Source organism: Stegostoma tigrinum, chromosome 5 (genome assembly GCF_030684315.1).
Source record: "Stegostoma tigrinum isolate sSteTig4 chromosome 5, sSteTig4.hap1, whole genome shotgun sequence".
Taxonomy (NCBI): Eukaryota; Metazoa; Chordata; class Chondrichthyes; order Orectolobiformes; family Stegostomatidae; genus Stegostoma; species Stegostoma tigrinum.
This window is the reverse complement of record NC_081358.1, coordinates 88243240-88269050: the sequence shown is the minus strand read 5'-3', so window position 1 is coordinate 88269050 and position 25811 is coordinate 88243240. Positions and strand designations below refer to the sequence as shown.

Genomic DNA, 25811 nt, shown 5'->3' with positions numbered 1-25811 from the left:
AATTTCTCAGGACAGCACAGTCTTGAGAATAGAATTCAATCAGCTCCGAAGTAGCTCTCTTATTGATGTGACTAATCACTAACAACTATGATCACATACTCATTAGCAGTCACTCACCTAAACAGGAGGAATCAAGTATATGGTTTTAGAGTGCAAATCAATGTCCTTTCTTTCAAATCTGAATATTTCATGAGAATGTGTCTGTGAGACCATAACATTTTGGAAGCAGACGTAGGCCATTCAACCCATCGAGTCTATTCTGCCATTCAATGAGATTGTGGCTCATCAGATAATCTTAACCTTGACTTCCTGCTTTTTCCCTAAAACTCTTAATTCACTCATTGATTAAAAATCTGTTCATCTCAGCCTTAAATATATTTGATGACCCAATCTCAACAGTCCTCTGTGGTGAAGAATTCCACAGATTCACTTTCCCACAGAAAGATGAACTTGCTCCCTATCTCTGTCTTAAATGTGTGACCCCTTATTCTGTTGTTGCACTCCCTGGTCCAAGGTTCTTCCAAAAGGGAAAACAACCTTTCTATACATCGAGATAGCAAGATCTGCAGATGCTGGAGCCAGAGATAACACAGTATGGAGCTGGAGAAACACAGCAGGCCAAACAGCATCAGAGGAGCAGGAGAGTTGACATTTTCTGAAACGTCAACTTTCCTGCTGCTATGATGCTGCCGTTTTTCATCCACCCTGTCAATACCCTAAAGAATCTTATGCTTCATTTTGCATGTTATTAAGTTCCCCAATAAACGATGCTGACTCATGCACAATAATCTCTGAAATTTTTTTTTTTTCATCAGTACTGTACCATCAGACAGTATTACTGATCATTCCAAAATGTCATTTGAACTGTATGAAGATTTCAAATTGGACAAGCAAGCCATTTCAGTATTACAGCAGAGAATCAGACAAATAAGCAGAAATAGATATTCTATCAATCGCTTGAATAATTACTTTGATTCCGGTCCAGATTGAATACGGTCTTGAAGAGATGCACTGCTATTAGATCCTGGCCAGGACTCTCACTCGGGATTGCATTAATGGGTGGGTGGGGCATAAGCAAACACACCAATGAACTGAAGCGCCCAGAAACCTTCCAGAAATGAAGCTGGGCCAATAAAATTGTCGAGCCCCCTGCTCACCTTGAATTTGTGGACCTGTTGCCTGCTTCTGACATTACCAATGCTGCTCTGATTCTCACTTAAAATTTGTGGCAACTGTAGTCATAAATGTCTGTACCTAGTTTTAGAAAATGTCTTTCATATGTTCATCCACGGAGTTAGCAACACAGCTATCTAAGCATGAATATAAGGCCATTTGTTGTTGGTCTGTAATCCTCTAATACAAGGACAAACACATATTGTAAATATTTGTGTGTGTTGTGAATGTGTTTCATATATAAGACAGCTCCTCTGTTTTAAATGCCACCAAGTACAAACTGGAAATCTCCAATGCTGACTGCATTAAAATATCTGGAACTAATGAGGAGGTACTTGAGCACCAAGCAAATGATAGATGCCCCTAACCTGCCCCTGCACTATGAGAGCAACTCGGTCCCCAATATGGAGTAGGATGGGGCTAATTAAATTGGTAAAGTAGCTCTGGTGTTGCATAACAGTTCTAAAGGAGCTAACGTTCATGCTACATTAAGTTAATCATTTCTATTAATATCACATACAATCTGTCGATGGAGACTACACTAACCTTCTGAGGGAGCAGATTTTTGAGCTATGTCTCATGGTCAGTATGCCACTATGCCTTTAACAGGCACACTCGTGATATCATCACTTTATTATAGTGTGTGACCTGAGGATAAAAAGGTCTCACATCCCATCTGACTTCTGATTTTTTGAGTATACTACTCTATTGGAAGCTTCTGTTGTAATCTAATAGCTTAATTTTAGCTCTGCCATTGATATACTTCAGGAGAGTAATATAATAGTTAGTTATAAAAGAATCTTTGGATCCTTTAATACCAGTATATCCACATCCAGTTTCGATAAATGACTACAATATTTTGGGGCCAGAGTTTGGGATGCTAATTGAAGATCAATGAGGCAACAGTCTTGGGCATACTTCAGACAGAGTGAAAGTTTCCCTCAAATGACATCAGTTTCTATAAGGACAGACAGCTATACTGATCTAGATCACTAGATCACTAGGTAGATCACTAACCACCAAGAAAACAGAGTGAATTACATTTTAATCAACATCCAAGTTTTAACAGGACAAAATTCAATTTTAAAGATTCCATTATTAAAAAAAATAAAAGATTGTACTGAATTCTTAAGCTGAAATATGAATCCAGTGCAGTACACAGTACAGAAAACTAGAAGGCTAGAACAGGCTGTTTCAGACAGCTGATTCATAACCAAGTCTCCCATGATAACAGTTGCAGAATCTTTGTTATTAAACACAGAGCAATTGTACTTTACACTGACACAATGTTAGGGAACCTAACTTAATGTGGTACAGTGCAATGATTTTGAGTGGAATCATTATCGTGCAAAACTCAATATGTATTGTGTATCCATTGACATCCTTCCTGAATTACAACCATTTAAACAACATATGTAATTCTATTTTATAGGACAAATGATAGAAAATCCTAAGGAAATATCTTTACAATCTTGCTTACATTGGCAAGGAGGGATTTCACAGTATTAACACATTTGTTATTCGCATGGACAATTGAAAATATCTAGAGGTTTTTGGAGATCAAAGCAAGATAAGAATAAATTCAGGATTAACATATTTCAACTCATGTCACACAAACAAAAAATCCCAAGAGTCTATTGGTCCATTTGTCAGAAGATACACAGAAAAGGGCATGGGTATGACTTTGGATGAGGAACTGCCAGCAAAACTCATTAAGTTAGTAATTATGTCTACACCACTTAAAGTTTTAGAAAGGATCCTTTGGGCAAGATACAGGGCCATACCATTGATGTATTACTTGATGATAGATACAAGTACTAATCCATTGTGACAGGCCAATAACAATGATATGTTTTCAGTGCAGCCAACATCACTGCCACAACCAGGAAAGTGTACCAAATTCACAAAATATGTAAGGAACCTGTTTGTCACACCCACATAGAAAAAGGCTTTACAAGGGAAATTGAATGTGCAGAACATCTGATTCCAAAAGACAAGCCATACAAAGAACAAAACAAAGGTGGTTAATCAGGCAATATAAAACACCACAACACAGGCAACAAGAAAACAATATTAAGTAGGCTTTCAAATCCAAACACATCAACTAAGTTCAGAATCAACAAAGTAAAAGGCAAATATAAGAAGATGACCACACCTTTCAACATAAACAAAAACAGAAATTGCTAAAAAAAGTTCAGCAGGTCTGTCAGTATCAGTGGAGAGAGATCAGAATTAACGTTTTGGGTTTGGTGACCCTTCCTCTGAACTCGAGGAAGGTTAGTTTTGAGGAAGGGTCACCAGACACAAAGTGTTAACTCTGATCTCCCTCCACAGATGCTGCCAGACCTGCTGAACTTTTCCAGCAATTTCTGTTTTTGTTACTGATTCACAGCATCCACGGTTCTTTCTGTTTTATTTACAACTAAACCTTTTACATTGCTAATCCCATGTCAATAGCTTTTCTAATTATTATCCTTTTCCTATATCCTGAAAAGGCAAGACAGTAAATCAATAAAAGCTAAAATCAATATGAAAGCTAATGAGATTACCACACAGTATCCTGAAAGAAATGTATCTGAGAAAATGTCCTCCATGGTTTAACTATGAGAAGATTATCTCACATCACGCAATAGATCACCATTTCACACATTGGCAGACTCACACTGCAGTGTCAATAAAAGCCACATTTTGATTTTTCCACATTGAACGTCGGGTTTGAAATTTTACATTATTAACAATGTATCATATTTTGATGCATCTTACATCAAAGTTTTAACATTACTGCTTTAATTCCACACAGCAGTAGGGAAAAATATCTGTAATTTCTTTCATTTTGAGAAAGAATTGCAATTTCCTCTCTGCCTTTAGACAGGACCCAGTTGGTAACCATTAAAGAATGGGTTATACCTTAGTCCGAAATAACTGGAAGGTGGCCTGGCTGGTAAGGCTGCTCTTGCGTCACAACTATGAATTAGTCTTTCTTTGCTGCTTTTTTAAAATCTATCCAATCTCTGACCTATCACTAACATTCACAGAATTGCATAGTTTTCCTTCAATTTGGTATTATCCCTAACTTCCAAACTTGAACAGATAAAATATCCTTTTCAAACAGGATTTTAACACCAGGATAATCTTAGTGAGTTATTGAATATCTCCAGAAAAGTCTGCCCTTGTATTCCCATATTTTTAACCTAATTTCCAGATCACTTTTGACAACTTTGCCTTCGTATTCTCATAATTTCTTCGTTTTGATTCAAACCACTTGTTTTCGATCTACTTTTCTCACATTTCAACTGAACATAGCATTCTGTTATGTCATGATTGCTGCCACCAATTCTTTTGAGACAAAGCTTTCAGTCTGATATTGCCAGCGCTCAACAGTTTCAGTATCTGTAGACACTTAGGACACATGACTTTGAGCTGTTGCTTGGTCCACTCTGGGTGAGAATGTTGAACGCCTGCTGTGTGATCAGTTAATGAATTCCACCAACCAATCTGTCACGTATAACATAGCACCTGACACAATCTCTAAAAACTTATTTAACTCTGTGGAATTGATTGGCTTTGAACAAATTAAAATCAAGTGACCAGTGTCAAATTGATATTCCATGCTTTAAGAGAATTATTTGAAAGCAAAATCTGTAAATATGTGCTGTGCTCTTCAGTTCTGGAAACACATACCTCTATTATCCTAACACAACGTCATTCTCTTCAGCTTCAACACAGTTCCATCTACTCATTCATGCTCTGTGTCCAATCTAACTCATTCCCAAATTTGTTAATTACTTTCAATGATTGTCCTCTGCTTCTTGATTCTTCTGCTAAGAGGAATAATTCCTCTCTATATTCTGACCAGACCCATCATGATTTTCAGTACTGAAAATGCTGGAGGAAATCAGCAGGTCTGGCAGCATGCATGGAGAGAGAAACTGTTAATGTTTCAAGTCCAGTGATCCTTCATTGGAACAGTTATTCAGACCAAAAACATTGAATTCCAAAGATTTAACACACATTCCAAAGTTCCAAAGGTATTCAAACACAAAGCATTAACTTTGTTTTTCTCTCCACAGATGCTGCTAACCCTGGTCTCGTCAGAATACACAGGAAGAAAGCAATCTTTAAAAAGGAAAGAAAGTATTGTCATTTTTTTACTCCAAATTTCCAGCATTGGATGTATTTTACTCTTATGATTTTAAACTCTTCATACGAGCAAGCAGAGCCAGTGCTTAAACCTCGAAGTGGTACCTATCCTACGCTTATATTCAGATTTTATGTGAGCAGAAGATTTTGGCTTTCGAGTGCAAGTAAAAAATGTTAATTTCCTTCGGGTATTTAAGTTTGCATATTTCATTAACTCAAAAGCAGCAATAAAGTAAAATAAATATTTATTTGCACAATCTAACTTTAATGACTTCGGCAGAAATCTCTCAAGATGAAGAATTGTTGCTCTTATAAATTCTTAATATAGAGAAAGCAGTTTGTATTTATTTCATATTTTTGGTGTAAGTCACAATGTGCTTCATAGGAGCATTATCAAGCTAAATTTTACATGGCCCTTGAAAGGCTTCATTACTCAGATGTGGCCAAAGGCTGAATATCATTTTCAGGAACATCTTAAAATAACAATAAGTATTAGAGTGAGCTACAAACGCTGGAGGAATTAAAAGTGGGGATGGTGTAGTGGCCAAAATTTGGCGAGCAAGTCAGTTAAAAGATTGTGGTGCCAGTGCAGATTACATAGAAAGGGAAAGCACAAGGCCAATGTGGGAATTGAAAGCTATGTTAAGAACTCAAAAAATCAAGTGTTGCTTATGTGGGAATCAGTCTTAATCAACAAGTGCAGGGGTGATGGGCGAATGAGCCCTTCTTCAGATGAATTCAGGTTTACAGAGGGTAAAATATAAGAGGCAGGCCAGGAATGCACTACATGATTCCAATTTATAACCTTAAATGTGACAACACAAACTGAGTTATTGTACCACCTAAACACATTGGCAGAGCTTTTGGCATAAAGAACAATAACGCAGATATATCTACAATTAATAATTGCACAAATCTTTTATTTTTTAACACTCATTTGACAGAACCTGCTTCAAGTATAACTGAAGGCTACTCATTCTGTGGCACCAATGCATCACTGAAGTATAAAACAAAGAAATTTTAAAAGTCTTTATTTCCAATGAACAATTTGTTGCCAATGCAGTATGCACTTCCATCATTCACTGGCGTTAACAAAAACAAAAACAATGATTGGATATAAGATAGGCACTGTGATACTGGGGATAAAGAAAGGCCATCATGAAACACATCAAAAAAGGAAACAATGTTTCATAGAATCATAGCATCACAGAGCCTGGAAATAGACCCTTCGGTCCAACTAGTCCATGCCAAACATAATCCCAAACTAAACTAGTTCCACCTGCCTGCTCCTGGCCAACATCCCTCCAAACCTTTCCTATTCATGTACTTATCCAAATGTTTTTAAAATATTGTAATTGTAACTGCATTCGCCACTTCCTCTGTAAGTTCATTCCACACACAAACTACCGTCTGTGAACGAACTTGCCCCCCATGTCATTTTAAATCTCTCTCCTCTCACTTAAAAATGTGCCCCCTTGACTTGAAATCCCCCATCTTAGGGAAAAGGCAACCATCGTTAAATCTAACTTTGCCCCTCATTGTTTTACAAACTTCTATAAGGTCGCCTCTCAGTCTCCCACGCCCAAGTGAAAATTGTCCCAGCCCATCCAGCCTTTCTTTATAACTCAAACCTTCCATACCTGGCAACATCCTGGTAATTCTCTTCTGAACCCTCTCCAGCTTAATAATATGCTTCCCATGACTGGGTGGCCAGAACTGGATACAATACTCCAGAAGAGGCCTCACCAATGTCCTGTACAACCTTAACATGACTGCCCAACTCCTATACTCAAAGTACTGCCCAATGAAGGCAAGCATGCCAAATGCCTTTTTAACCACCCTGTCTATTTGTGGTGCAAACTTCAAAGACATGTGTACCTGAACCCCTAGGACTTAGAATAATTAGAATAATTTCGTAGAATAATACTGTCTTGGGTTTGACACAGGCAATTAACTTGTGCAGGTAGGTACAGAAAGTACAAGAAACATTTTCACTAAAGAAAGGACTGAATGACAAATTTAGTACCTGGCTACCACATCAGTAATCTTCCTGGGATTCAATTAGAGCACTGCACTAAATATTTAACACACATTACCTCCCTCTAAGACATTAATACCTTTTGCAGCCAATGTGAATTCTGGCTTTTCTAACTCACAGATTAGTTGAGTTTCCTAACTACAATCTCTAAATTTAAGCATTATTATTTTCACAGAAAAAAATTAAACAATTTATAATGAGATTATATTTGTATTTATATGTTTGGCAGACATGGCCAGACCCCTGCAAAAGCAAAGAATATTCCTGTAAAATTTCTGCTCTTGATTTTCTTTCATCATCTTATTTCTATTTCTGACAGTTGATTACAAGAGCAATCCAATATAATTCCATTTTAATTACAGCGCCATTTTCTCAAGTTAAAAAATAACAGTTCAATTCGCTCTTCCTTATGCCGTTTCTTTAAGATAAAGTACAAATTTAAATCATCTGTTATTTTTGCAATTTTGCTCACCGGCTATTCAAAATGTTGCTGGTGCAAAACCAATAAAACATTTTCCCAGATAATAAAATGTGGGGCTGGATGAACACAGCAGGCCAAGCAGCATCTCAGGAGCACAAAAGCTGACGTTTCGGAAACGTCAGCTTTTGTGGCTCTCTGATGAAGGGTCTAGGCCCGAAACGTCAGCTTTTGTGGCTCTCTGATGAAGGGTCTAGGCCCGAAACGTCAGCTTTTGTGCTCCTGAGATGCTGCTTGGCCTGCTGTGTTCATCCAGCCCCACATTTTATTATCTTGGAATCTCCAGCATCTGCAGTTCCCATTATCTCTAAAACATTTTCCCAACTAGCTTTCAAATTAGATCCTGATGCTTATTCACTCCTTTTTAACACTAAATTGCACTGAGGTGAGATAAAAGGTCTGTAGTTTTCTTCTTTTGCTAGAAATAGATCAGATTGAACACTTATCCAGTCTTGCCATTGCTTTATTCATTATCCTGGGTCAGCGTCCGTTGCACATGCTGTTTAGTTTCTGTATAGTATTTTAGCTTTGAAGAGAAAATCTGCCACAGCCAAATAAGAGAATATTGTAGTAGTACATGTGGGACACTCACAAGGGAAAGCTAGAAATACTGTTTGCACTTGTGAAAGGACCTGGGGCATCATAAATTTGCAATGCAAGCCAGCGTTTGACTTCCTTGAACAATCCCTGTTAGCAAGCCTGGTTAGAGAGAACAGGGGAGGAAGGGGCCACTAAAAAGGTTCTTGCTTTTCTTTATTGGTCTTATCCTGCTGCTAACCCCACGGTTTTTCTACCAACTCTGGTACCAATCATGCAGTGTATCGTCGTATTGCTAAAATTTTATGGAAATCAGTCCCAAGTCCTAACTCTTAATTCCAGGCGGGTGGAAAATATTATGTTCAATCAAAGGTGGGTGTTTTCAGTGACTGTCAGAAGTTATGCTGCGATCTCAAAAGAAAGGTTAAGCGTGGGAATAGGAGTTGGTCATTCACTGCTCAAATCTGCATTTCATCCAGTTCGATCATAGTTAATTTATGTCTTAACTCCATCTACCTGTATTGGCTCCAGAACCCTTCATGTCCTTGGTTTATGAAATCTTGATAGTACCAGTTCATAATTTTTCAGTTGATCCAACATCAACAGCCTTTGGATGCAGAGAGATTTAATTTTCTGCTACACTTTAGTGGAGAAATACTGTCTGAATGGCCTAGCTCCAATTTAAATATGATATACTGTAATTCTGAACTGACCTACCAGTGGAAGTATTTTCTCTCTACATTTCCAACTCCCTTAGCCATCTTATAAACCTCAATTCTATCATTTATAGTCTTTTTGGGAATACAATTCTAGATTATGCAACTACGCAATAATAATACCCATTCCATATTCTATATTAAAGCATTCTAATATAAATGGGGAACTGGTAAATAAATAGAAGAAAATGTAGTTTAATGGTTTTATATTAATTATACAAAAATGCATGAATAATACTTGTTATAGCAAAGGTTATAGCACTGGCTCTTAACACTAAGGAGCTATTAATGCACATTTAATGCATAAAAAATGTATAAAAATTTAAATGGTATATTAATGACCCTGACATCCTGTCACTTCATGTTAAAATTAAAGCTCACTATCATTTATGGTATTTTTCTGCTTGGGATTTCAATTTCAGTTGTCAAATTTCACTGGCACAGTGCAATGGAAATCAAGCCCCACTATTCCTGAAGTTGTTATAAAAGTTGAGGATTTTAAAAGGGACACAGAGTTCCCTGACTTACCTGTCTTTGAGACCAGGTTGATAGAAAAAACTACCAGATATCTGAACTTAACAAGAATTATTTATTATAGAGAACTGACAATGATGCATTGATATAAATGTCTGGTAGTTAAAGCTCGAACCTCCTTATAAAGTCCTTTTCTCTACATAAAGTTACAGACTGACACAGACAGGAAAAATGAAATGGATGACCTGGGTGATAGGAAACACTGGAAAGCCAGTTCAGTCATCCCTGTCCACAGGGTTTGCTGAGATGAAATCAGGACATGTAGATCGTCACTTGCCACTCAAAATAGGATTTATGATACATGGTTTTATTCTTCAGAACTTCACTGAAGTGTAACGAGGTGCACTCCAGTCCTCTTATCATAGGCATATAGGTGGGTCATGTGAAGGATATAGATAAACAGTATATGGAAAAGGATATTGCACACAAAGCACTTCTGTTTCTCACCTGACTTCTCCCACCCCGGTACCCTCCCACACTCCACGCAATCATTACCCCAAATTCTTCTCACGGTCCAATGACTGAGTCTGTTGATCCTCAAATATTAGTGGGCTAGTCTTTGCTGGGCTGTTATGGGTTCCTTACAGCAATTATGCTGCTTGTCTTTGGCACTGCTGAAGCCACTTAGTCATATAGAGAAAAGAAGAACAAGGAATTGTAATTACACAAAGTTTTGGATGTGAGTTTTTAACATAATTTTAGATTGTTATATTCCTTTTTAATGTTTCTATATGACTAACTTTGTTTGACTAATTATCCCACTTTCGCTGTGTTGACTGTAGCTTGGTATGGTCTTCTCACTGGCAAAGCAAGACTTAAAGAGAAGTCAAAAGTGTAGGAGAAATGTAGAGGATTAAAGTTTTATAGTCCAATATGACTCTTCACAGATGCTGCCAGACATACTGAGTTTCTTCAGCACTTTTAGTTCTTATTACAGATCCCCAGCATCCAATGTACTTTGCTTCTAATTGAAGAAAATCAGTGTATATCTGTTTCAGGGATACTTTGTTTATTTTATTTCTGTGTTGTGTTGTAAATGGAATAAGAGGGGTGATCATGTTGCCAGTTTGGTTCACTGCTTCAGCTAGCTGATACATGCCAGAATGAGGCCAAACTGGACATTCTATGTGTAGTCCTACTGGTGCGGTTGCTAAATCAAGCTACCCCTGCTATTCTTCCTGATGCTCCTCTACTTCCTTCTTTGAACAGACAGTTTCCTTAGCACCTTCTTCCTTCTAAGCTGCAGACCATTTTGCAGTGTGACATAGTGCATTACACAGAGCATTCCCATTATTCTCAAGACCTAGCCTGTTGGATACTGACGGAGCCTCCAGACCTGTCCAGGCACTGAAAGCGCCTCTTCAACAGCTCAATAATGCTCTTACATTCAGGTGGCTCTTTGATTATATCACTAGTGGGTGTCAATGGATCTGGGCCTTCATTGGATGTCATCAGCTACATCCTCCAAGATGTGAAAAATTAACTCTGTTTTACAATGTGAAGAACTCAGAGAATCTTACGAAACATATATAATGATCATTTTTGTCGTCACACATTGATGCAGTAGAAGTATTTTCACTTGAAAAGGATTCCAAGGTGAAAAGATTCTGGAAGATCTTAATTCAATGCATGTACAGTCGATGAATCTCTGGGTCTATGGGAATCAGAAAAAACCTCAAAGTCAAGAGGTTGCATATTCTGCCTGGTCTCAGTGGCTTCAAAATGCATTTAATAGCAAGCTTTGGTCACCAGCAAGTTGCATTTGCAGGCAGCAGATTGCAAACTGCTGCTTTGATCCTTAATGCTTACACACACTAATACTTTACCCAGCTTTTACCAATTGGCCATAGGGGTCACATTGTGGGGAACCAGCCTTCATTTTGGGTAGTCAAGGCTGCTTTAAATGGCTAACCTGTGAACCGGGGAATTCCAGCTGACACTTGGAAGCCAGAGCATTTCTGGAGGGGTCCTGGGCATGAGGGATGAAATTGGGCAAAAAAAGGTGCCCTGTAATTGGTGTCTCAACATGAGTTCTGCACCCCAAAGAGTGATGGGAAAGGAATGAATTTCTCCTCTGTTTATTTAGTGTTTTCATTTCTGGGAAGACAGTCAGAGTTTGCAAGTTGGGATGTTGTTCATTTTTTACTGCGTTTCCTTAGCATAGATGAAACTATTAAATAACATTCAGATTTCTAGAGTTAGCAGCTCTGAAATCTGATGCAAGTGAACTTTAACTAATGAACTTTTTATAATCTCTGTAACATTATACAGACAGCATTTCCTTAATCTATATAATTATGATAAATATAGCTTTCTTGTACATTCATTAGATCTTTGCGCTCTACTAACTATGCAATTAGAATCAATAATAAATTGAATTACTACCTTTCACTGCCATGTAATATTATACACAAGGTATTTGAGTATTTTAAGCCCTAGTGACTTGTTGTTAGAAAATTTAATTTCAGCAATGAGTTTGGCCCTTTGGCAGCATGAGTCATCTGACAAGCTTTCATTTTCTATTAAAACTGAACATCACATAATCAAAATACCCACTTTCTTTCTTCAACAGTCTTGCACCTTGAACAGCTTCTTCAAAAGATGGCACCAGTTGTCACCTGATCTAAATAGCAATAACAAGCTTCGTGAGGCTCGTCAATGATCAACGCTTTCACTGTTTCATTACGTGGTTGTGAACAAATTCATACCCTTCGGCAAGATTGAGAAAGGAAAGGCCAGTGAATATCTGTTGCCCTGACAACCTAATTCTGCTTTCAGCACTTGAATTCTATTCATTGAAGTCTCTGCACAAAGATACTTTTTCAAAATTTAATTGTTCATAATATTCTTACAGTCAATGTTTGAAGTCAAGCAAATTCCTTTTGCAGCTAGTTGTGAGAAAGGAATCTTGCGGTGAATAACTCACCCCCCAACTCCCCTAAACCTGTCCACCATCTACAAGGTAACAAAATGTGAGGCTGGATGAACACAGCAGGCCCAGCAGCATCCCAGGAGCACAAAAGCTGACGTTTCGGGCCGAAACCCTTCATCAGAAAGGGGGATGGGGTGAGGGTTCTGGAATAAATAGGGAGAGAGGGGGAGGCGGACCAAAGATGGAGAGCAAAGAAGACAGGTGGAGAGGAGAGTATAGGTGGGGAGGTAGGGAGGGGATAGGTCAGTCCAGGGAAGACGGACAGGTCAAGGAGGTGGGATGAGGTTAGTAGGTAGGAGATGGAGGTGCGGCTTGGGGTGGGAGGAAGGGATGGGTGAGAGGAAGAACAGGTTAGGGAGGCAGAGACAGGTTGGACTGGTTTTGGGATGCAGTGGGTGGAAGGGAAGAGCTGGGCTGGTTGTGTGGGGCAGTGGGGGGAGGGGACAAACTGGGCTGGTTTTGGGATGCGGTGGGGGAAGGGGAGATTTTGAAGCTGGTGAAGTCCACATTGATACCATTGGGCTGCAGGGTTCCCAAGCGGAATATGAGTTGCTGTTCCTGCAACCTTCGGGTGGCATCATTGTGGCACTGCAGGAGGCCCATGATCGACATGTCATCTAAAGAATGGGAGGGGGAGTGGAAATGGTGTGCGACTGGGAGGTGCAGTTGTTTATTGTGAACTGAGCGGAGGTGTTCTGCAAAGCGGTCCCCAAGCCTCCGCTTGGTTTCCCCAATGTAGAGGAAGCCATACCGGGCACAATGGATGCAGTATACCACATTGGCAGATGTGCAGGTGAACCTCTGCTTAATGTGGAATGCTATCTTGGGGCCTGGGATAGGGGTGAGGGGGGAGGTGTGGGGGCAGGTGTAGCACTTCCTGCGGTTGCAGGGGAAGGTGCTGGGTGTGGTGGGGTTGGAGGGCAGTGTGGAGCGAACAAGGGAGTCACGGAGAGAGTGGTCTCTCCGGAAAGCAGACAAGGGTGGGAATGGAAAAATGTCTTGGGTGGTGGGGTCGGATTGTAGATGGCGGAAGTGTCGGAGGATGATGTGTTGTATCCGGAGGTTGGTGGGGTGCTATGTGAGAACGAGGGGGATCCTCTTTGGGTGGTTGTGGCGGGGGCGGGGTGTGAGGGATGTGTTGCGGGAAATGCGGGAGACGCGGTCAAGGGCGTGCGGGAAATGCGGGAGACGCGGTCAAGGGCGCACAAGTTAGGAATGCAAAGGAATACTCCCCAGTTGCCTGGATGGGTGCTGCTCTAACAGTATTCAAGAAGCTTGATACAATCCGGGACAAAGCAACCCATTTGATTGGCACCATATACACAGATGCCCATTTCCTTCACAAAGATGGTCAGTGGCAATAGTATATACCATCTGTGAGATACACTGAAGAGATTCACCAAGACTCCTTAGATAGCACCTTCCATATACACAGGCACTACCATCTAGAGGGACAAGGGCACTAGGTGCAAGGGAACACCACTATCTTCAGGTTTCCTGCCAAATCACTCACCATTCTGACTTGGAAATAAATCAAAGTTCCTTCACTGTTGCTGGGTCAAAGTCCTGGAATTTCCTCCCTAAGTGCATTGTGGATTTACCTCAAGTAAATGAACTGAAGTGGTTTGAAATAACTCCACAAAGGTCGATGTCCTGTCACCAAGTCACCCTTCATTTACGCGTGCATAGAACTTGATAGTGGTCCGGCTCAGTTCGAACAGAACCTCTCACACTTCTGTTTATGTTTGTCTGCCTGGGCTCCCTGATTGGACCAGGTAAACAACCCCCATCAGGGAACTCATATTCTATGAGGTCTACCTGGCTGACCTCAATACACCCACTACACAGTTCAAGAAGGCAGCTCACCACCACCAGTTCTGATGAATGGTCAGTGGATTTGTAATGTTCCCTTGAATGGTTTTCTCTCTACGAATGCTGCCAGAACTGCAGTGGTTCTCCAGTACTTTTTGTTTTTGTCACCACAAATTTCTCAAGAGGTGGGCAATGAATGCTAGCCTAGCCAGTGATGCCTACATCCTTCAAATGAATTTAAAATTATGTCAACACACTTTAATGTCCATTTCTCAATGTAGCTTAGCTAAGAAAACACAATGAAGAGATATTGAAACAAAACAAAATATGTAAAATAATCATCAGAGATAATGGGAGCTGCAGATGCTGGAGAATCCAAGATAACAAAGTGTGAAGCTGGATGAACACAGCAGGCCAAGCAGCATCTCAGGAGCACAAAAGCTGACGCTTTGGGCCTAGACCCTTCATCAGAGAGGGGGATGGGGAGAGGGTTCTGAAATAAATAGGGAGAGAGGGGGAGGCAGACCGAAGATGAATAGAGGAGAAGATAGGTGGAGAGGAGAGTATAGGTGGGGAGGGGATAGGTCAGTCCGGGAAGGACAGACAGGTCAAGGAGGCGGGATGAGGTTAGTAGGTGGGAAATGGAGGTGTGGCTTGAGGTGGGAGGAGGGGATAGGTGAGAGGAAGAACAGCTTAGGGAGGCAGAGACAGGCTGGGCTGGTTTTGGGGTGCGGTGGGGGAAAGGGAGATTTTGAAGCTTGTGCAGTCCACATTGATACCATTGGGCTGCAGGGTTCCCAAGCAGAATATGAGTTGCTGTTCCTGCAACCTTCGGGTGGCATCATTGTAGCACTGCAGGAGGCCCATGATGGACATGTCATCTAACGAATGGGAGAGGGAATTAAAATGGTTCGCAACTGGGAGGTGCAGTTGGTTATTGCGAGCCGAGTGGAGGTGTTCTGCAAAGCGGTCCCCAAGCCTCCGCTTGGTTTCCCCAAATGTAGAGGAAGCCACACCGGGTACAATGGATACAGTATACTACATTGGCAGATGTGCAGGTGAACATCTGTTCAATATGGAAGGTCATCTTGGGGCCTGGGATGGGGGTGAGGGAGGTGGTGTGGAGGCAAGTGTAGCACTTCCCGGGTGTGGTGGGGTTGGAGGGGAGTGTGGAGCGGACAATGGAGTCATGGAGAGAGTGGTCTCTCTGGGAAGCAGACAAGGGTGGGGATGGAAAAAATTGGGCAGTTGGGTTAGAAATAAGATTGTCATCTGCATTTGAACATTGAAATGAAGCCTGCGTCCCTTTCAGATATCTTGTTACAACCACCCAGAAGAAACAAATCCGGACCATTGTAAAGCTAACCCGAAGCCATGAATATTGGTGTGGTAAGCTATAGTACTCAATTTGCATATTTTAGATTTACTTTGCATTTTGCAATGTTGAATTATCAATATTCATCTTCTGTTCGAAGCTATTCAATTATGGATCTTGATTTTTCTTGCAATTGTATTTATGCGTTATCAACCAATTAATCAAATTCCAATTCCACTTGATATATGGTGCGATTTGAAATCATGTTGTCCAGAGGATTTGCTTGCAGCTCTCGAATGTAAATCCAGTGACAATAGCACTACATCATTGATTCAGATGAAATGGATTCTGGGGATATCGGTTCGAATCCCACAAGGGTTGATGATAAAATCAGCATCTCTATGTTGATCCCACTTGGAGGAATGTCTGATAGGGGCAAAGGCACATAATGTACTTTGAGTGGGAGGTCTTTAATATTCATCACTGTTACAAAGTGAACTCGCCAAATCCTAAATGTCAAAGCTGTTAAACAGAGTTTAGAACATAAGAAACAGGAGTTAGCCATTCAGTCCCTCAACAGTCCTCAGCTCATCAATATTTGAAAAATCTATCTCCTTCATTTTTAGTACTTTCAGTGATTTAATTTTCGTAAACAGATATTCATGATCTACTTTAAATTCCAAGCCCAGCATGAGGTCCATTTAAAAACAAAAGACTGCAGATGCTGAAAATCTGAAACAAGCATAGAATGTGGGGCGAGAAATTCAGCAGGTCTGGCAGCATCAGTGCAGAGAGAAACAGATTAACATTTAAAGCGTGGTGTGACTCTTCTTCAGAACAGAAAGAAGCTGGAAAATGTCTGGAGAATTTGAGTTAACAAGGTATAGAGCTGGATGAACACAGCAGGTCAAGCAGCATCATAGGAGCAGGAAAGCTGATGCTTTGGCCTAGACCCTTCTTCAGGAATGGGCGAGCGGAAGGGAGATCTGAAATAAATGGGGGGGGGGGGCAAATAGAAGATGGATGGAGGACGGGATGGGTGGAGAGGAGGCAGACGGTCAAAGAGGCGGGGATGGAGCCAGTAAAGGTGAGTTAAGTAGGGAGGTAGGGTGGAGATAGGCCATTCCAGGGAGGACGGACAAGTCAAGGGGCCCCACTCCCATTTCCTACCTATTCACCTCAATCCGCCCCCTTGACCTGTCCGTCCTCCCTGGACTGACCTATCCCATCTCTACCTCCCCATCTACACTCACCTTTACTGGCTCCATCCCCGCCTCTTTGACCTGTCTGTCTCCTCTCCACCTATCTTCTCCTCTATCCATCTTCTATCCACCTCCACCTCTCTCCCTATTTATTTCAGAAGCCCCATCCCCTCCCCCATTTCTGAAGAAGGGTCTCAGCCCGAAATGTCAACTTTCCTGATCCTGTGGTGCTGCTTGGCCTGCTGTGTTCATCCAGCTCTACATCTTGTTATCTCAGAAGCTGGAAAATGGTAGTTTTTATAATTTCGACAAAGGCACAGGAGGAGAAGAGGGAAGAGTTGGTGTTTTCTGTGTTTGTTCCAAAGTTTCATTTGCCTTCTGAACTACTTGCTGCACCTACATGCTAACTGCTTGTGTTTCATGCACAAGACCAGCCCTCTCTGCGCTGCACTATCTTTGGAGTCTACATTTAAGTAGTAGCCTGCCTTTTGATTCTTCCCAGCAAAGTGCGTGACCTCACACTTTCCTACATTAAACTCCACCAAACAAGTTTCTGTCCACTTATACAACCTATCAATATTCCCTTGTAGATCCCTTATTCCTCATCACAATGTGTCCTTCTGCCTACATTGGTATAATTGGTAAATTTGGATACATTACAGTCTGCCTCCTTCAAGTCATTAACATAGACAGTAAATGATGAGGTCTTAGGACTGATCTTGTAGCACTCCACTGGTTATGTCTTTCCAAACTGTAAAAGACCCATGAATCCTAACTCTCTGGCTTCTGTGTGTTAACGTATCCTCAATCCATGCTAATATATTATCCCAATACTGTGAGCTTTTATCTTCAGTCATAGAGGGTAATTGATTCCTACAGTAATGAAACAGACCCTGCGGTCCAACTCATCCATGCTAACCAGATATTCCGATCCGATTTCGTCCCATTTGCCAGCATTTGGCCTATTTCCCCCTAAACCCTTCTTATTCATGTACCCATCCAGATGACTTTAAACATTGTAATTGTATCCACCTTCACTTCGCTGGCAGCTTGCTTCATATATGCAGCACCCACAGCACGAAAATGTTTTAAATCTTTCAGGTCCTTTTAAATCTTTCTCCTCTCACCTTAAACCTCTGTTTTGGACTTTGTCACCTCAGGAAAAAGACCTTGGCTATTCACCCTATCCATGCCCCTTATGATTTTATGAACTTCCAAAGGTCAACCCTAAGCTTCCAATGGTCTAGGGAAAAATGCCCTGTGCTCTTCTATCTTTCCACACAGCTCAAACACTCCTGTCTTGGCAGCATCCTTGTAAATATTTTCTTCATACTCTCAAGTTTAACAACATCCTCCCAATAGAATGATGAATTTAGACACCAATTTCCCTTTAGGTTAATTCACCCAGTAGAGTCTGAGATCCCTATCATTTAACTCCTGGCATGTTTTATTTCCAGGTTTGTCTGGTTGTCTGCACAAAGCTTAAACAAATTAGAGGCCTGACTACTTATCATGCTGAGGAACTCAGGTACTACAAATTCATCTGCAATTCTATTTGCTATAATGTGGCCCAGTGGTATTATTTCTGGATTGCTAATACGGAAACCCAGGTAATGGTCTGGGGATCTGGATTTGAGTCGCACCACAGCAGATGGTGGATTTGAATTCAATAAAAATCTGGCATGAAGAACATCATGATGACCTTGAATCCATTGCTGACTGTTGGAAAAACCCATCTGGTTCACTGATGTCCTTCACGGAGGGAAATTGCTACCCTATCCGGTCTGGCCTACATATAACTCCAGACCCACAGCAATGTGGTTGACTCCTCACTGCACTCTGGGCAATTAGTGATGGGCAATTAATGCTGGCCTAGCCATGCCCTCATCTCATGAATAACAAAAAAAACTGAATCTTTCAATTTAGGCTTTCCTTCCTTGCGATTTTTCTTCGTAGAGTCCAATGACACCAAATTGTTCTGGCATTTGGTTCTGAATTTGAGATGTTCACAACAAGGTCCTTTTACCATTCAAAACCTTCTTAAAATCAATACTATCTCCTGAAATTCTCCTCCTAACCAAATTGCAACAGTCTTTCATTAATGTCTAACTCAGAATTTGGAATTTTTGTTTTTTTCTCTTCATCTGTGCCTGAAGCTTCTTTCATGGTGAGTTCTGCAGGCAATCTTAAGCAATAACCTTTTACTAGGTACTGAAAATCTAAACACACTGCCTCAACTGGTTCTCCTTCATCAGCTTGGCTTGTTATATCCTCAAAGAACTCTAGCAAATTTGTCAAACATATTTGCCCTTTCACAAAAGCATTTTGAATCTGTTTTATTGTGTTAAAATGTTCTAAATGTCATGTTGTTTATTCGTTAATAATGGGCTCCAGATTTTTCCCAGCTGTAGATGTTCAGCTAACTGGTCTACAGTTTCTTGCTTACTGTCTCCCTTCCTTCTCAAGGCTGGCAGTTTCCCAATCTGCTAAAACCTTTCCAGGATCCAGTGAGCTCTGAAATATTTCAGTCAATGCCTCCACTGTTTCTGCAGCCATTTCCTTTAAAGCTCTTGGATGCAGGCCACCAATTCCAAGTATGTGGCCGGAAGTCAGTGAACCAAGACGGAAAGTCATATCAAACCTTGTCCTCACCAATCTGTGTGTCTGCCTATGACAGTTTCAGTAAATAGTTATAGAGTCATGATTTGTGGCCAATGCACAGTTTTTGTGGAGATTATGTTCTGTATTCATATTGCGTCATATGGCACTAACACCCGGATAAATGAGACAGATTTTGAACTGATCTAACAACTCAAAATTGGGCATCTACGAGGCAGAATGGGCCAAACCAGCAGCAGAAACATTCTCCTATACAATATGCAAAGTCATAGCTTAGCATATCACCCACTCTACTATTACCATTAGTCCAGGAGATCAAGCCTGATTCAGTGAAGAGTGCAGGGTAATATGCCAGAAGTAACACCATGCATATTTAAAAATGAAGTGTCAGATTGAAGATGCTACAAACATCAGATATAACATGTAATGGATAGCTCAACACTGAAATTAGGAAACATTTCTATGTGTTCAATGATTTAGAAAGCTGGAACTCTTTTCTGCAAATGGCAATTGATACTAGATTAATTATAAATAACAAACCTGAGATTAAAACACATTTGTTAACCAAAGGCATTGAGTAACAGGTCCCCTCAGGAACAGTGGCCGTGGCGCTACCCTTGTACTCTTTCTTGAATCAGGTTACCACATTTGCCACTCTTCTGTTGGAAGGGCAAGTAGCTCATTTAGCTACACATTTTGCATGTGAGCCCACCTGACACTGGAGAATTGTTCATAGACCAGTTCTGACCACGGCTGCTGCTGACACTATAGAACAACTGGTCAATCTGATTGCTCAACTGACCTTTGAAGTGTGAGGCAGAAGTCTTAACTCCCAGAAACTAAACGGTCTTGGGAATGTAGTAATCATTGAACATCCAAACTCTTCTCATGCTTCAGATGGTGAAAAAGAAAAACCTGCCATCTGAAAAATCTTGAGACATTGTATTTCCAAGTCTGTGTGGAAATTGTAGGTGGTGGTACTCTCAAGGAACTTCTGTCCTTGTTCATTTGGAAGGTACTTGTGATAGATTTGGAAGGTGCTATCAGAGGAGACTTGACAATTCAATGGCCCACAATGTGTGTTAATGGTGGAGGGAGTATCTGTTGAAGACATTGGACTGTTGTCAGTTAAGCAGGCTGCTTTGTCCTGAATGGTAACATGTTTCTTGAGTGCTAAGTTAGCTGCACACATCTAGGCAAGTGAAAAATGTTCCATTCATACCTTTCATTTGTGTCTTCTGAGCAGACTTTGAGGAGTCAGAAGTCACTACAGAATCCCAGTACGAGGTCTGGTCTTGATGGCACAGTATTAAATGGCTGTTTAGTTCAGTTACTTGTCAATGTTAACCCCTCAGGACATGGAAGCTTTACAAATCAGACTTCCTTGCCTGACTTTTCCAATTAGCAATTACATAAATTGATACTATTTGCTGAGAGGAGATCAGATCTATGTTCAATTTGTCCCTGAATTTTCTCCCTTGTTGATCACTGTTATGATGTTTTGTATAATGTAATTAATATTCCAAATGATCTTCAATTCTATTACTACTGTGTCATGCTGCCTAAATATAGTGTAAAAATACAACTTTATTTTACCTATATCATAAAATCCTTTTGTTAAAACTCTAAAATGCTATGAAGCAGCACTTACTTTCTTTGTTTTGTCCATTGCCTTTAAAATGGAAACATTCAATTCCTCCAGTGCAGCCAGTACATTCTCATACTCTCCTAAATGTTGAGAAAAGTACTCTGAAAAAGACACATTTTTTTCATTTAGACAACAAGCAGTACACGATTGCAATCTTCCAGGCCTCACCTGTGTACAAGAGTTATTTTACTCAGTTCTGTTTCCATTATAAATTACTTCAGAGAAAGCAGAACACATAAACCACAAAACAAATGATATTGTATGGAAACATTAGGGGAAGACAGTATTAAGTTACAAGTAAAAATTGAAAGAACCCTGGAGGCTGTATATCAGAACTAAAAACAGAAATTACTGGAAAAGCTCAGCAGGCCTGGCAGCATCCGTGAACAGAAATCAGAATTAACATTTCAGATCCTGTGGCCTGCCTCAGAACCAAACCCAAAGCATTGACTCTGATTTCTTTTCACAAATGCTGCCAGACCTGTTGAGTTTTTCCAGCAATTTCTGCTTCTGATTGAGTTAAAAGTGTTTACTGTGTGGAGCATAAAAGGTCCCATCATGTATTGCAAGATGTCTGGTGAATTCTGAAACTATGTTACAGGGAAACAGGGGCTTAAGAACTATAAATATGTGCTGCAAACTTTGTATAGTTGAGTTGGGCTCTCAGGCTACCGAGGCTGCTCACTTGCATATGTTCAAGTAAAATTTTTTCTTACTTGAAGCCCACAGACTCAAGAGTGGTATTTTCATCAAGAAATACATGGCTGCTCAATCATTTTATGAGGATATCTGCATTGGAAATGTCTAGAGTTCAACCTATTTTGATATTCTTTTGAATTATTTACATAATTATGAAAAGGAAATGAGGGGGCAGCATTCTGTCAGTTAGATTTCATATAAGCTTTTAAAAATTAACAGCTAGAAATGAAACCTCTTCACTTACTAAATGGGCTAAATTAATTAAGATGCTGAGTCCCATATCTTTTTTAAATCCTCTGCTCAGTGAAATTGGGAACTATTTGAATCTCGTGACAACATCATAATCATTAGTGTTGACTATATGCTACTGTTACAAAATGTGATAAGAATGCATAGCAAGGCTGACCAGCCTATTGCTTCCATGGAGTATAAATAAGCCACAATTCTCTGACTTGTGTGTTCATTTGACTCTCCACCATTAGTCCAAGAAAGCCCCCCAGATAGCGAGTTGGTCTAAGGCCCTACTTGGTTTACAGTGATAGGGGAAAATCACTAGTAGGTCTTACTGAGAAGAAGCTTTTGATTTAAGCAACATACTTTACTGCACAGTAGCAATCCAATCAAAATTACACGAGCAAGTTAGAGTAGTAATGTTAATAACATTATTGCAACATGCGAGCATTAGGTCTTAGTCTGGATGTTCTTAAGATGTTTTGTCTCTTCCTTACCCAATTCTTTACAACATCATCAGAATGGGTAGAGCTTAATACAGACTCCAACATTAACCTGTTCAGAACCATTTACGTGCACATCATCACCCCCAAACTGATTTTAACCATATCTAACATCAGAATTAACATTCATACATTCACATATACAATTATTCTTATCATTAGCCCATCTCCCCAAGTCACTAACTTCACAATTTCAGGCAGTCTGCAGTTTCTACAATTCTTCCAGAAAGTGTTCTCTTTGGACGTGGAAACTTGATGTGTTTTTGGCTTCAGGAAGGTTGGTCTTGATGATATTCTTTACCCTATATTTTATGTAAAGTCTCCCTATATTGGAGGGCTCCTTTCTTCTTGGATATCTTTTCCCGAGGGCATCATCCTTGCAAAACCAGATAGTTAGTCCATTATATTATCTAAAAGAACCTTAATCCCATGAAATCTTTTGCAGAGGAAGTCTTTGCTGCAGAAACAGGTGGTTGCACATAACAACATCTGGGGGATCTTTCATCTCTTTAATTTCCTTCTTGCAAGACAACTACTCTTCTGAAAGAGGTTTTTTTTGTAGTATCCTGGATTACTGGACTAAGCAATTTCTTCTTGCCATGTCCTGAATCTGTAGATGTTGGTTGTGCAACTTTTGTGGTAACTCTCATGAAATCGTACGCAATCCATTTTCAACCAGTAATAGGAGCATCAAGAACAAGAGTAGGCTATACAGCACCTGGAGCCTGTTCCACCATTCAGTGAGACAAAGTTAATCTGTTACCTAACTCCATATACCTCCCTATGCCAAATACCTGGATTTTTCTGAAGAAAGAAGGGTCTAGGCCAGAAGTGTCAGCTTTCCTGCTTCTCTGATGCTGCTTGGCCTGCTATGTTCATCCAACTCTGCACCTTGTTATCCCACATACCTGCTTTTGGGTCATATCGCTTAATAACTTTGTTTAAATAAAAATATATCTCAATGTAAAATTAACACGTGATCGAGAATCCACTGCTATTTATGGAAGAGAGCTTCAAATATCTACCACCCTCTGTGTATAGAAGTGCTTCCTAATACCTCACCTGAGGACTTTGGTACTAATTCTTAGACTATATCCCGTAATTCTAGAATTCGTCCAAATATGACTACTTATTCTGTTTTTGTTTAAAGATTTTTATTTTTCTGCTTTTGGGTTTTAAAGGATTTTAATTTTGTTGTGTAGTACTGCACTTTTAATTAGCACCAGTACATTCCTTTTTCTATACACAGAGATGACACTTCCCAATACAAGCTCAAACTATTAGGGCTGATTAGGTTCGAGCTAACAATTGCTTCTATGCTCCTCTTACCAAGTTTGAAACAAAAGGTTTTACTATTTAGTGTTTATTCTCCTTTTTCAATCTTTCTGCGAGATTGTTTGACAGATCAGCAGCTGGTACTGTGAGAATAGTTCTTAAAGCCATACAATCTTTAAAGCTATAATTATTTATTATTGCTCCTGTGTCTAGTGGAATTCTTACCATTGTTACCTTGTGGTATTATGCAATGATACCCACTAATACTACCATGCAGTATGTGCTGTGATGTCAATCAATACCAACTTTTCAGCAATTTTTGTTTTTGATACCAACTTGTGGTTGGAATAGTTGATGACCACTAACCTCTTTCCCTGGCTGTGCCTTTGGCCTATTCATTTACAGTGGTAGAACAAACACTGCGGTAAGTTTTAGTGAGAAGAGATTCTTGTCTTAAATAAGTCAAAATTTCTTGCATGAGAGCAATCAGGTATAGGTTATATACTAAGTTAGTCTTTTTCACTAAAAATATTGGGAGATCTATGAAAATAGGTAATCACCCTACAATATCCTAGGATGCTCTGCCTGTTCTTCACCAAGTCCTTATGGTGCCATCAGATTGGGTGGGGCTTAATGCAGTCTCCAACATTAACATTTTCAGAATCATTATATTATGCAACATATACCATGATTCTGTTTTACCAGGAGAGGAAAGTGTTGTTCAAAATCTCAGTTGATTTTGAGATGCTTGGCTTTGTAGGTCAGCTGGAATGCTTTTATCCTGTTTCTTTTCAATGATAGTATCACTTGCTTCCTGGTTTCAGCAGAGACACCCTTTCTTTATATCTGCAGTGCAGGAATGACAAGTGGTTTTCTCAGCTGCGAATCTTACAGCACACACATCCTTACCCATTAGCACGCCCAAACCAAAATTAAATTCGCTTCATAACCCCTACTCTTGAAAGGGGAATACAAAAAATGCCTGCAGTTTATAACATAAACCATTGATAATGACGTTCTGCTGAAAGGGGGAATGCGGTAGTTAGCCCTTTGTTATCTTCTTTTCATAGTCACAGTCCTGCTTGTTTGGATTTGCTTCCCTCTGAAGATTTTTTTAATTTAGGTCGCCTCAACCCCTTCGAATTTGAAATTCCAGCCATCTTCAGACAGCCACTGACTTTACATTCAGAGCCATCTTCTGGTTTTATGTTCTACTTTTTCAAAAAAGCCGTAATTAACGATTTAATATGTACATTAGTACTTAGGGTTTCTGACCAGTTGTTTAGACAATAGAATCACTTACAACTTCTAGATGTCCCAAAGCAATTTACAGTCAATGACATATTTTAAAATGCTGGCCATGTGATACAAAGAGTATAAAAACAACTACCTAAAATTTAAGATAACAAGGTGTAGAGCTGGATGAACACAGCAGGCCAAGCAGCATCATAGGAGCAGGAAAGCTAGCGTTTCGGGCCTAGACCCAAAATGTCAGCTTTCCTGATCCTAAGATGCTGCTTGGCCTGCTGTGTTCATCCAGCTCTACACCTTGTTACCTCAGATTCTCCAGCATCTGCAGTTCCTACTACCTCTCACACATAATTTAGCATAATTTTGTACCAATTGTTATTATCATGGATAAAAGGTAGAAGAAATGTGAGAGGTGGAATTATGGCACTTGTGGGGGGGTAGTTGCACTGTTGGTGGTGAAGGGACATTGCACTGGAAACAACAGAAAAAGAAGTGGCAAGGTAAGTTTCCGAGATGTGTTCATAAAATTTCAAGAAGAAAGGAAAATACTGGATATACATAGGAAAAATATAAACATGAATTGTCAAAGCAAATTCACTATCCTCCAATAACAATGGGGCTATAAGTCATCACTCTGTTGTGTTACAGCATTCTCTCCAACCATCTGTCTTCAAAGACAGCTCCAAAGTACAAAAATAAAGAAACAAA

The 25811-nt window shown here is 40.0% G+C and overlaps 1 protein-coding gene across 2 annotated transcripts in view; it reads right to left on the bottom strand.

The window, feature by feature from the left end:
• necab1 (N-terminal EF-hand calcium binding protein 1) overlaps nucleotides 1-25811 on the bottom strand; it is a 161692-nt gene that overhangs the window by 77710 nt on the left and 58171 nt on the right. For both annotated transcript variants that reach the window (XM_048530129.2, XM_048530130.2), the window contains exon 5: nucleotides 21148-21245. In XM_048530129.2, coding sequence (XP_048386086.2) covers nucleotides 21148-21245 — 98 coding nt within the window. The remainder of the gene's footprint in view (nucleotides 1-21147; nucleotides 21246-25811) is intronic.